This window comes from Sinocyclocheilus rhinocerous, unplaced genomic scaffold, assembly GCF_001515625.1.
Source record: "Sinocyclocheilus rhinocerous isolate Xijiao unplaced genomic scaffold, SAMN03320098_v1.1 scaffold869, whole genome shotgun sequence".
Lineage (NCBI taxonomy): Eukaryota > Metazoa > Chordata > Actinopteri > Cypriniformes > Cyprinidae > Sinocyclocheilus > Sinocyclocheilus rhinocerous.
In genome coordinates this window covers 1,405,678-1,418,259 of record NW_015653483.1, presented here as the reverse complement: position 1 = coordinate 1,418,259, position 12,582 = coordinate 1,405,678, and the positions used below count along the sequence as shown (strand labels likewise).

General features: G+C 37.5%; 2 protein-coding genes across 8 annotated transcripts in view; one reads left to right on the top strand and one right to left on the bottom strand.

The window, feature by feature from the left end:
- Window positions 1-975: 975 nt before the first annotated feature.
- Window positions 976-7,023, bottom strand: LOC107716332 (non-structural maintenance of chromosomes element 4 homolog A-like). 6 transcript variants are annotated; one of them, XM_016522730.1, is made up of 11 exons: window positions 6,951-7,023; window positions 5,295-5,539; window positions 5,124-5,204; window positions 4,839-4,969; window positions 4,489-4,631; window positions 3,381-3,480; window positions 3,194-3,284; window positions 3,006-3,100; window positions 2,883-2,931; window positions 2,713-2,798; window positions 976-2,323 (listed from the first exon to the last, which is right to left on the bottom strand). In XM_016522730.1, exons 2-11 carry the CDS (start codon window positions 5,509-5,511, stop codon window positions 2,258-2,260), a joined length of 1,059 nt encoding a protein of 352 aa, XP_016378216.1. In that variant the 5' UTR covers window positions 5,512-5,539; window positions 6,951-7,023; the 3' UTR covers window positions 976-2,257. The 6 variants fall into 6 exon arrangements, with proteins under 6 accessions (XP_016378216.1, XP_016378213.1, XP_016378218.1 ...); XM_016522727.1 differs by lacking the exon at window positions 6,951-7,023 and adding an exon at window positions 6,771-6,796; XM_016522732.1 differs by lacking the exon at window positions 6,951-7,023 and adding an exon at window positions 6,771-6,790 and having other exon boundaries at window positions 5,295-5,534.
- Window positions 7,024-7,277: 254 nt separating this feature from the next.
- LOC107716331 (Hermansky-Pudlak syndrome 6 protein homolog) overlaps window positions 7,278-12,582 on the top strand; it is an 8,965-nt gene continuing 3,660 nt past the window's right edge. The window contains exon 1 of one of the 2 annotated variants that reach the window (XR_001637192.1): window positions 7,278-9,854. Coding sequence is in view for 1 of the 2 variants with exons in the window: in XM_016522724.1 (XP_016378210.1) it covers window positions 7,294-9,786 (2,493 nt within the window). In the remaining variant the exon portion in view is untranslated. The remainder of the gene's footprint in view (window positions 9,855-12,582) is intronic. The other variant, XM_016522724.1, reaches the window with a different exon arrangement.

The window sequence follows — 12,582 nt, the reverse complement described above, 5'->3', positions numbered from 1 at the left end:
AACTCTTCCTTTAAAGAGTCATTTCCTATAATGATGACCCAGTAGGAACTATCATTATTGGGTCTTTCTCACAAAAAATATTGAACTTTCTCATCAAATATTTATCTTAAAATGAATAGTTATGCATATTTCATACTGCAAATGACAATGCCGTGATCCCGAAAAATGAAGCATCACAACACTGAATTGACATTGACACAAATGACTGATTTTAGTTTTAGTCCATGATTGTTATTTAAGACTAAATATTACTGAATTTTAATATCAGTCATAACATGAAAATAATTATCAGTATTGACCAGAATTATCTGTGCATTCCTTAGGAAAATGAGCTGTCAGCAAAAATGTAACCTTTACCTCCGAAACAGAAAGCAAAATTCTATTTAAAAAATTGCCTTTTCAAATGAATGCATTACTTACACCAGTGTTTCTCAACCTTTTTTTAGTCGCGGCACCCTTTGGAAATTTTAACAAACTTGTGGCACCCTACAAAATTAATTTTGTTACAATATTTGAATCAATAATTATTGCCAAAAACAGAAATGGATATTATATAATAGATGCTTTTTTGAAAATTTTAGCAATTTAAAAATATTAAAAAAGGATTTTTTACACGGCACCCCGGTTGGGAAACACTGACTTACACATTACACATTATTTGTTTTGATACATATCTTACTAATTTGTATTCACTAAAAATGGACACCAGGAAAAGATACTGCAGTTCCCTTAAAATTAAATAATAAAAGTGTTTAATAAAGACAAACTTAAAAATACCTCATGAAAGATGAAAAAATTAAGAACATTTGAGGATATCGACAATAAATTTGGTAAATGGCAATTAAAAGCTATATAAATAATTTTGCTTTTATATGGAGCCATTTTATTAAGTGAGACAGGATTTCAGCCAATTTGAAATACAAAGATTTAGAACTTCAAGCAGTAAGTCACACACTTTTTAACTGAGGCCTGAAAAAAAAAAAAAACTGCAGTAAGAAATCAACAGAAATCAATACTACACTAAAATCACAACTTCAGCCACTGACCTGAATGCAGATTTACACCACCACACTGTCCTAAAAGTCCCTGCAGCTTAAAGAAGTGTCTTGTGAACATGAGTGTTACTCTGACAGCAGGCAGATCCCTCCAAAAGGCTTCAGATGTCAGTGGGATCAAACTACAGGGCAGTTAATCCAAGCTTGGACCAATCTGTGTGCATATGGAGGGCCGCACCACTGCACACATGGACAGCTCTCTATCGCCTCCCTGCATAAGCATTTTACACAGACTTTATATGAACATGTAACAGACAACAAAGCGCAAGAAAATACAAATATTGCCATATGGCAATATTTATATACTTGACTAGAGGCAGCAGTCAAGAGTATGTATTCATTAAGAATTTTTAAAGAGTAGTTTTAAATCACATTCACACATATTCAACTTTATTAAAAAAATTGTAATAATAAATAATAACGTTATTTCACCTCTATGTGGTTGTGTTCAACTGTAATCTGAACATAATTACTGACAGGGAAGTCAGGATATGGCAAATATTGAGGTTCATCTTCTTACTACATACTTTTGTGACCCGATTAATGATTACTATTAAGAAATTGAAACAAAACCCGAAAAACACAACACTATGCACATATTTAGTTAATCTGCATTAAGTTTCTTATCTACACACAATCAAAGTTAGGCTTAATAGCTTAGATAGTAAAATGATATTCAAGGAAATTACCGTACCTTGTTAAATTAAGTATAAGCGGACACTCTGTAGTATGAGGGCTGTGCAAATGGAGATTTGACTTGCAAATAGAATATCTTTACATAATGGTTTACAAAGCAAACCTGTTTTATGAAATATTGATCCCATGTGAACAGAGAGACATTTTCAAGCATCCAGACACCGTCTATATGCACACAATTGACCAGCTTCTCTGAATATTTCAAATTCAGAGGAAAAAAAACAGATATGTACATTTACAGACAGTGGAGAGTTATGAACCTTGCCTGTTTCCATCAAACTAAAATATTTCTTTAGTTTTACTTGGAATCCAACACTCAATATAATGTTGAGTGCAAGTTCACTTTACATTTATTGTATTAGACACAATTATTACATTTTATACAGAATTCAAAGGCATAACTTAAAATTGTGATCCCAAATATTAAAAATATAAAAAGAAGAAAACAGTATTTTTTATTTTACAAATATTTTGCCGGCTGCCGCTAACTATCCTCCAACTTAGCTTTACTGCGACAAAACCTCTGGAGCAGGGATCAAGGCTCCCTTAATATCAAAGGCATCGATGATTTCCTGCAAGACACAGATCATACAAGTTATTTAACGTAAAGAACAGCCTGTTCCAAGCTAAATAAATATTTGAACACGGAAAAGTTGTAAAAAAAATGTGTCTCAAATACCCTTAATATCAAAGGCATCGATGATTTCCTGCAAGACACAGATCATAGATACAAGTTATTTAACGTAAAGAACAGCCTGTTCCAAGCTAAATAAATATTTGAACACGGAAAAGTTGTAAAAAAAAATGTGTCTCAAATAATTGTTAAAGATACAAGCCTCTGGTAATCCCGAAAAGAAAACAATTTCTATCTCAATTAGAATCCAGAAAACACTTCTTTCCGACCCCAAACATCTGCTTTAATATTGCAAATATACACCAAATGCAGTCATAAAGTGCTCACCCTCCAGCTTTCCTGGTTGATGGAGACGACACATTGATGTCGGACAGCAGCTCCACCAGGCTCTACCTCTCCTTCCTCTACTGGAGCTATAATACACCCATAATACATATTATCTCGAAGTACATTCAAACAAACACAACCAAAATGGTGACCTGTGGATTTGATCTTACCTATACAAGGAAGCCCATCCTTATCCAAGTTCATTTTCACCAGACCATCCTGAGGGTTATATTTCATTCATTATTGTGAGACTTATGTTTAATCTCCAAAGCTGTTGTTGCCTCTTAACTTACCCTTATGAGAAAAGACGTGTGGAAGATGTTCTCCACAGTCCGGGAGAAGGAGTTGGGGTCAATGACGAACTCAAAATATGAAATGGGTTCCTCAGCTGTTCCGGAAAAGGTCGTTTTTAATGGGTTTTGAAATAGTCTGTTTTGCTTAACTCTGACATTTTATTTTCATTTTATTGTAACATGCTTACGGTCATCAGCAAAGTATTTTTGCAGACATCCAAGAATTCTTTCAACCTCTTTCTCTGTCGCCTCCTGGTGAGATTCTTCCATTTTCTTCAGCTGTGATGACAAGATATTTTCTTAATTTCTTAAAATCAGACAGATTATCAAGAATATTTCCAGAGACTGTCAGCATTTGCATTATGATGAGCACACCTGGGTGGGCATCATTCGTTTGGCCTCTTTGCTGGGTGCTTTCCTTTGTCTTTCAACTCTCTGCCGTGGCGGAGGAGGCTCTGCCAGAAACGAGCCCAACCTTGAATTGAACAAAAATAACAAAGGTATTGTAAACTGCACATTGTATTTGTAAACTCTCCAAAATGAGGCTGTCAGAAGATGCTCTGTTTTTGTAAGATATAGTACAGCTTAGTAGCCAGTGGAATCAAACAGATTCAGAGGTTTAGTGTAAATAAAAGTAAGATAAAGGCAAGTTTATCCAATAAATACCATGGAAAATTATATTTACTCATTACACAAACTTTACACAAAACAAAAGTTTGGAGTAGTTACGTTTTTTTTCTGAAAATCTTCTTATGCTCATCAAGGCTGCATATATTTGATCAAACAGAGTAAAAATACAGTAATACTGTGAAATATTATTACCATTTAAAATGACAGCTTTGTATTTTATTTTATTTTTTTAAATGTAATTTATTCCTGTGATGGCAATGCTCAGTTTTCAGCAGCCATTTCTCCAGTATTTAGTGTCACATAATCCTTCATTAGAAATCATGCTAATATGCTGATTTCTTGCTCAGAAAACTTTCATTATTATCAATGTGGGGGGAAAAAGTGCCGTTTAATATTTTTGTGGAAACTGTGATACATTATTTTCAGGATTCTTTGATAAATAGAAAGTTCAAAAGAACAGCATTTATTTAAAAGAAATAATTTGCAACATCATAAATGTCTTTAGTGTCACTTTTTATCAATTTAATGTGTCCTTGCTAAAAAAAAAAAGAATAATTTAGCTTTGAACTGATTCCATTACATCAATAGTTTCATCAATAGTTTCATTTACTACAGAAGTGGGCCACAAAGACATCAGTATGATATATCAGTACAAGGGGCAAGAATGGAATCACAAAACTAGCCTAATAATAACATACTCTTTAGAAAACTTCATGAAAATCGTTGCAATTACCTGCAAAATAATTACAAATATAATGTGAATTTCCAATATATAAGCCTTACACACTTACAATTACCTTATCACCTTCAGTTTAATTTTACTTAAACTGACCCTTACTACAGACATACTCACATGTAGTGGAATGAGGGGGCTGTTTTGAAGCAGTACTCGGATCTCTTTGCAAGCCTCTGCCAGGCGCTTTGTGGTAAATATCCCTCCAAGTTCCCATCCTGACCACTTTCATCTTCCAAACGATTCAGACCCATGAAGGACAACTAGAATGATCAATATGAGAAATCAATCAAGGAGAAAATCATTTCACAGTAAATCTAAGCATGCTTTTCTCCTCTGACACTAAATACAAGATCTGGGCTGCGTTTCTCAAAAGCATCATGAGCTGGTGGCAATGGTTCTACAATCTACTTAGGCTTACAATGCTTTTGGAAAACACAGCCCTGCCATTTCCTCTCACAGTAACTTACCAAATGTTCTGCAAATGCAGACGGGTCAAACGCAGAGCCTTCAGCATGTAGCTGGCTGGCCTTTTCCTTCCCTAGATCAGTGGCTAGTACCAGGAGTTGAGCATCCAGCGCTGCTTCACGAGCCTGCCTCACTGAAAACAAACCAGCAGGAGACAATCATGAAGACATAATACATAGAAAATGAAAAGTATGTGTGGAGAGCTCTGCTAGACCATGCATCCTACTAATTGACTGAATTGCATTAGTACTGTATGTATCAGAATATGTAGCGTAGAAAATTAATACCATTGGCAAAAAGTTTGTTGGCCTCTTCTAAAACATCCGTGAGTTTATTGTTAGCTGGGTTCAGCATGTCCTCACGATTTTCTGTGAACAAAAAAAAGCATACTCAACAATATACTTACAACACTTTATAACTGCATCATTGAAGCCAACTTTAACAGTATTAATACTCACGCTGGACTTGATTGATCAGATCCCTGTACTTGCTCCTGATCTCTCTCCTGCGTGTTGGATCATCATCTTCCTCACTAATACCTGAGGGTCCGGCACCAATATCATCTTCATCACCCATATCACAAGCTCTCTCTGACCTGTTCCGCCCACCCAATCCATTGGATGTTCCCGCTGACTCCTCTTGACTCCCTCTAGACCTTCTCCTCGAATCAGACATCTTTAATGTTTCTGCTTGATTATCTATTCTGAGAGACACATATGTCTGAATAATAGTATTACAGAAACTTAAATTCCTAGACCTGTAAAGTCAGATTATATTGTAACAAACATTAAACAGACCTAGAAATGACAGTAGCACACCGGGAAGTGTTTTAAAAAGGTAAGTAGGTTTCACCCAAGTATTTGAGGATAACATAATAAAATATAACATAATATAATAAAGTACAATATGCAGCATAATTTATTAAAGCATCGAATAGCACAGTATCTTAATATAGTATGCTTCCTGCTAACCACATGGTCAGTAAACACAGTATTTTAGAGAGACTTTTATAAAAATAAAAATAAATAAATAATAAAAGTTTGTTTACAAAACAATTGCATCGTGTGTGCAAGCAATCCATGAAAATAGACAGACAGTGATCATATCTGCGATCCACTGCTGCTGACCTAAAAATGCGATGAGACATCGGAATATAACGACAGAGAATAATTAATAAACACTGAGGTTCAAAAACTAGCCAATCAGAATGTATTATGAAAACTTACAAACTTTAAAAACTGCAGGGTTCATGTCTGTCATTTGTATCAACGGTGAAACCTTTGCGAGAGTAGAAGGAAGTGTTTTTACTGGCGTCACGTCATTACCGACGCATTCTATGACGAAGCTTGTGGCTATAGTACATTGAGCTGGTATCATATTAGGTTTTATATTATTTTATTTATTAGTTCTTCCCCGGTTTATATTTTTATACTATGTATACGATATTGTTTAAGCATTAACAATTGCTATTACAACTTTTGTCCGATTTGTCACTCACGTAATCTCACATCCTTGTGGTAGTTGTAGTCCTTATTAAGCAACTTGTTAGCAATTTACCTTAAAACACATACACACACAGTATATGTTGTTGAACAAACCTGAAAACCAGAGACCTTAATTTGCCAATGCATCGAAAACCACTGTAAAATTCCAGAGGAAATTTCTAAAGGAATCTATGGCGAATTAGCCTCCCTTGTTGGCCTACAAATTGACGTCATGACTGAGCCGTTCTTATATTTTTTAGCGTTTACATTTTTACAGAATGAAAAAATTGTCAGTTCAACACTAAGTTGCGAATTTGTATTTTTCAAATAACTGTAACTATATTTAGATAGACACTATGAATAAATAAAAATGCGACTGTGTTGACGTAAACTGATTATGATTTTACACACACAATAGGCACAATAAGGTGGATGAAAGCAGAAACGTACGTAGGAAACATATTAGTAATTATAAGGAAATATATAGTAGATCCTCGTAGAAAGTTGTGTCTGATATGATGTAGGTTAGAGCAGGGTAATGAATTAAACTCCTCCCTTCAACAGAGAGAAGAAAAAAAAAGACTAAAAACAACGCATAGGGTGTGTTTCAAAACTTAGTAAGCTGCCTATCTAGACAGGATTTCGGGCTGTCACAGCGGCGTGCGTTGTTGCACAATAATGCTGTCCGAGTGCGCGCTTCGCTGGGTATTGAGACACAGTCATTAGATTCCGGAAATGAACAAACTCGTGATGTCAGGAGGAGTGGAAGAGAAACAGACAGCACAGGAGAAATTTACGTTTATTTCGAAGGATTTATGGACTGTAGAGATATGACAGCGTCATATGATGGAGTTAACGCGTGAAATGAGCACTGGACATGTTTCAGGGAGATTGTGGATGATCGCTGGTCCAAACTGAAAGTGTTTTCACGCGCATCGTGTGCTTCCTATTCCAGATCAACGTTTCAGCAAACATGACGCGACTCGCATTGGAACAAGTGACTGATTTCGGCGATTTCACGAAAGGAAAAAATCTAAAAGAGTTTTTCAAACAGGCATACTCCAACATCTCATCTCAAAACTGCCTGTCCGATGTGCGTCTGAGTCCAGATGGACGTCACATTCATGTCATTGTGCGTCAGCCCAAGAGTGGTCTTATGACACATGACAAATATCAGCGAGCCCATCTCATGCAATGCCAGAAGCAGGTTGATTTAGTGCTAACTGGAAATGTGCCTATAGTGGATGTCATTTATATCCCTCAAAGCAAACCAGAAGATGGAGCCTCTGTGTTGGGAGTTATTTTTGAGAATGGAAGAGTGGAATTCTGGAAATTCCTAGAGTGCAGATCAGGCTGGCATTTACTCCAGACTGTAGATCTGTGTAAGAGCCCTCGTGCTAAAGTAATTTCGGTGTGCATGTGTCAGAATTTCATTATATGGTGTGAGGAGCGACCACCATCTGAGAACTCCAATAGTGTGAGCAGCAACCTCAGGTTTTGCATCTGCAAAAAGACTATAGAAGTTAATGAGGGGGGTGTCAGTTTGGGAAACGTGAAAATTGCATTGCACAATAATCCTCGATACACAACCATCAGTTCTGGGGATTTGGTCTATCTGCTCCCAGATATGAGGGAAAACCGTGTTTCTTGCAAGGTGTTTCTTGCATGGTCTCCTGAACATGACCGCTTTAAAGTGCATAGTGCCTGTAGTTGCACACTTATGAAAAGCTCGAGCAAGGAATCCGACTTCAAGAGACTTGTTACAGACTGCATTGGCCTTCTATTCACCATAAATCCTCCTGATATCTGTGGATTTTCTCCAACTGGATGTGGAGACCTCCTTCTCCTTCTCAGCACTGGTTGGGTATGCATTATGAAGAGGGACGGCGGTCTTCGCAACATATACAAACTTCCTGATAACTGCCTAAGTGCTAGTGGGTCCCAAAATAGCCTTAATATATATAACGAAATCCTGGCACTAACAATAGGCAGGACCCTCTTCTTAATCGACACCAAATGTGGTCTGGAATTAGAAAGAATAAGTCTGAAAACAGAAGGTCTTCTCTTCGTAAACACTTTGGATAGTCACTGTCCACAAATGCTGTCAGAAACAGGGCTGTTTGTGGTCACACAAAACCCGAAGCCTTCTCCAACGCTTTCAGAAGACTCGAGTGTACTCTTGGTTGAGGCTGTCTTTGAAGAGGCATGTAAATACTATCAGCAAAGAAGTCTAAGTAGCACGCAGCTCACGGTGGAGAAGCTCAAAAAAGGTGGAATGTTTCAAGCGCCCATATCGCTGGCTGCCATCCTCAGGGATTACCTCAGCAACCAGAAGACCAAAACTGGCGAGAAACATTCCACAGGTCAAGAAAGGCTCATAAGCTCACTCGAATCGGAACTCAGGAGTCTTGTTTTGCTGGAGGACATCAAAACATCAGTGGTGAAGGCTTCGGAGAAAGATCTAGAGAACTATTGTGAAAGCTTGGTGCAGCAGGAGCTCTGCCGGCTGCTGAGTGGTGAGCTAGAGAGGGAGAATCTTCAATACCTGAACGGCATCTTCCATCTCTTTCCCACTTACTCCTGGCACGCCATGCAAGCGGTTCTGCATCTGAGGTGCAACGGTGAGGGTTTGTTGTCATCTAAAGCTCCTGCTGAGTTATGGAAAATCATCCTCAGCCCTGTGCAACCCACAGCAAACTTTGCTCACTGCAACGGTCAGCAGAAACACACTGCGGTGCCTGTGTTTGAGCTCTTGTGCCACTCCATCTTCAAATTCCAGCCCAGCTGGCTCCCCAGGATTCTCGAACTGGCACAACAACAATCCGGCGGGTCCTCCAAGTCTTCGTGGGGTTACGGCATGAAGGAGAGCTCTGAGAGCTTGCCGCTCTATAAACGGGCCTTGACGGTACTCCCTTGCAATGGGACCTATCAACATCTGAAAGTGGAGCTGCTTTTGTGCAGTGAGCGGCCTAAAGCAATAATGCAAGCATTGCGGATTCTCATCAAGCAAGGCCAGTGGGAACAGGTTGCACAAGTAGCTGAGAGGTTCTGCCGGCAGAGCCCTCTTCTGAACAAAGAGATTTTCAGTGCTCTGCTGTGCGAAGTGTCCCAACATAGAGACCTGGACCCTTATTTGGACCTGCTGTGGACTCTTTGTCCGGAGGACATGACTGTGACGAGCATACTTAATATTGTATTGAAAGACCTGCCTGATTCGACACAGAACACAGGACCTTTCGAGGCTCACGGCAGCCAGGTCACCATCAGGCTTTTGAAACCGCTGCTCAGAAAAGTTCTCCAAAGGGAGACCAAACCGAGCCAAAGGTACGCAGATATCCTTCAGTCACCCACAGTTCCTCCGCTCACTCCTCCACGCCAGCCAAAGGGACTTTTCAGAGATGCTGAGCAGAAGGAAACCAAGCAGAGGACTTCCTCTGGATCTCAAGCGACATGTCAAGCCAGACTGGTCTGACTTTCCCACTCGCAAATCATGTCTGACCCTTTACATAGCCTGTTATTAAAAAGCTCTTAGAGGTACAGTTCACCACAAAATTAAATTGTGTCATCATTTACTCAGGCTCATGTCGTTCCAAACCTGTATGAACAACAACTAAAAAATATATTCTGTTGAACAATTTTTGTATATACATTGAAAGACAGTGGGGTCCAAAACAAACTTTGGACCCCATTTACTTTCACTGGATTGACTGTATTTCATGTTCCACACTACAAAGTAAGTCATACAGGTTTGGAATGATATGACGGTGAATAAATGAGGACACAATTTCTTTTTTGGGTCAACTGTCTCTTTAAGAAGTATTATTTACCTTGCATGGTCTGAACAAAATTACAGAGCTTCTTCGGGTCATTAGGGCTGGGCAAAAAAATAGATTTTTCGATTAATCGTTTTTTTAAATGACATCGATTCTCAAAAGCCACGAAACGATCTTTTCCGGTATTTATTTCAGCACACATTTAAAACAAGATCTGATTAAGTGAATCTTATCATTAGTCTTCTCCACTAGATGTCATCCTTATTTACCTTGCGATGTTACAACAGAAAGCCTGTCATTCATTCAGCGCTTATCATGGCCTTACGCGTGATTCGCAAGCTGGAAGTTCTTCACGGCAACCCGTCAAAATAGTTTAGTTTAACGTTAAGAAACTGTCAGAATATATTACTATTTAGTATTATATTTAGTAATATACTATTACTATATTACTGCTAATAAATATGAATAAATCTTTATTTTTAAAGGAATAATCACATCTGTTTTCTTTTTAATTTTAACAGTAAACCTCTGTTGTGCAGCACTTTGTTTGCCAAAAAATAAAAGGGTTTAATTTTCATTTGATTAGGATAAATTAAATTAATGTTTTATGCCTTCATCTGATTACCAGAAAAATTAAGAAAATTTTATAAGGCCCTTTTATTGTTTAAAAAAGGACCCTATACAAAAAAAAAAGAATAGGTTTAAAATACAGGCACGTGGTTCTTAATTTCTTTTTATTAACTGGCCATTTGTAAACTGATGTTTACTGTTAATTTTTTAGAAATATCAATAGCATTTGTATTAAAACTATATTCACTGAATGTAATCAAAAAAACGAGAATCGAATCGAATCGAGCGCTTGCGAATCGAAATCGAATCGAATCGGGACATCTGAATCGACACCCAGCCCTAGTAATATGGTGTCCACAGCAAAAACAAACAAAAACTGTCAATAGTATTGACTGTCAATAGTACCTTCACATTGACAAGTTCTTTTCTTTCTTTTTTTTTTTTCTCAGAATGATAAATGCAGTTGCACATAATTACCTTTACTCTGTAAAAACAGAGGACCTCTCAGAATCACTTCCTAATATCCAAGACATCCAGCAGTCATATAACAAGTTCAAACAATTCTTTCTTATCGGTGAGTCACAGTATATACACATCTCTTTCACAGGAAAAGGTGAAACAAAAATCCTCAAATATTAAATGAAAGGATGGATATCACTGTTTAATGTTTTTTATTTTTCTCTTAGAAAATTCAACCGATTTTTGGTTGTCAGATGTGAAATGGTTCTCTTCCCTTGAAAGCTCAGGATGGCTAGACATTATTAGGTCAGCTTGCATTAATAAAATACTACTATTTGCATTCCTGTTCATAATCATTAATTAGATTCTATGAAACTATTATCTAGCTGCATTTAATGTCCTCAACAGACAATGTCTCCAAAAAGCAGTAGAGGTGGTTGAATGTCTTGAAAAGGACAACACAAATGTTCTTATAACAGGTAGGTCAAGCATGTTTCAACTAAATTAAACTTTCCAAAGAATCTGGTCCTTTCAAAATATTGTTTTTTTTTGTTCGAGTGGTCCAACATGTTAGTTTCTGGGTTAACCAATAGTGTGAGTTTGGGATGGGACCACACCTGTTTGTCCAGGGGTGGTAGGAGTGTCTGAGAGAACTGCAATTCTACTTGGTGCATAAATTGCACACCTTACTTTTAAAAATGAAGTACTTTTAAACCTTGACAGATCTATCCCTTTTACTTTGAGATCGTATCCCCTGATGTTTTGTCTTGATATTGATTGATTGCAGAGGAAGAGGGAACAGATCTGTGCTGTGTGATCTCCAGTCTGGCTCAGATAATGCTGGACCCTTATTACAGAACACTGATGGGTTTCCAGAGTCTGGTGCAGAAGGAGTGGGTGGCTGGTTGCCATGCCTTCCTGGATCGATGTAATCACCTCCATCAGAAAGACAAGGAGGTAATTATTGCATGCTCATTCTTGCCTGTTTCTTCAGAGGCTTAGTGGAAATGTTACCGTTTTATATTTTTCCATTTTCATTATTCTTAACCTCTGAGAATTACAGGCTATTCTGCAGCCAAAAAAGCAACCTGCAAACCTGTCTTTTATCAGGTTGTAAAATCATGTCCTGGAACACGTTTGTCTAGAATAATTGATTCTGATTGGTCAGTCGTGGCATTCAGATGTTTTGATTGAAGATTAGTGAACTCTGACTATTCAGTTCAGATAATATTCTGCAGTACTATCATGTTTTTCATTGCATGCTGTCTCTTTCTTTTTCTATAATAATATAATTTCACCTAAAAGCAATGTCTGTTTATTTACCTCTTTGCGTTTGTTAAAATAGAGAATTATTGCGAAATAAACCCCTTCAGCATGTTACTGATCATCTTATTGTGTGATTTAACGATGTCCGACATACGAGCCATTCTCATCCTCATTTTCTTTTGAATTTGATTCTT

Excerpts from the sequence above, each read along its gene's own strand:
- LOC107716332 (XM_016522726.1), bottom strand. The coding sequence starts at position 6,213 with ATGATACCAGCTCAATGTACTATAGCCACAAGCTTCGTCATAGAATGC. Across the intron at positions 4,970-5,123 it reads CAACAAACTTTTTGCCAATG|TGAGGCAGGCTCGTGAAGCA; the intron begins GTATTAATTTTC and ends GTTTGTTTTCAG. Across the intron at positions 2,799-2,882 it reads GGATGGGCTTCCTTGTATAG|CTCCAGTAGAGGAAGGAGAG; the intron begins GTAAGATCAAAT and ends GGTGTATTATAG.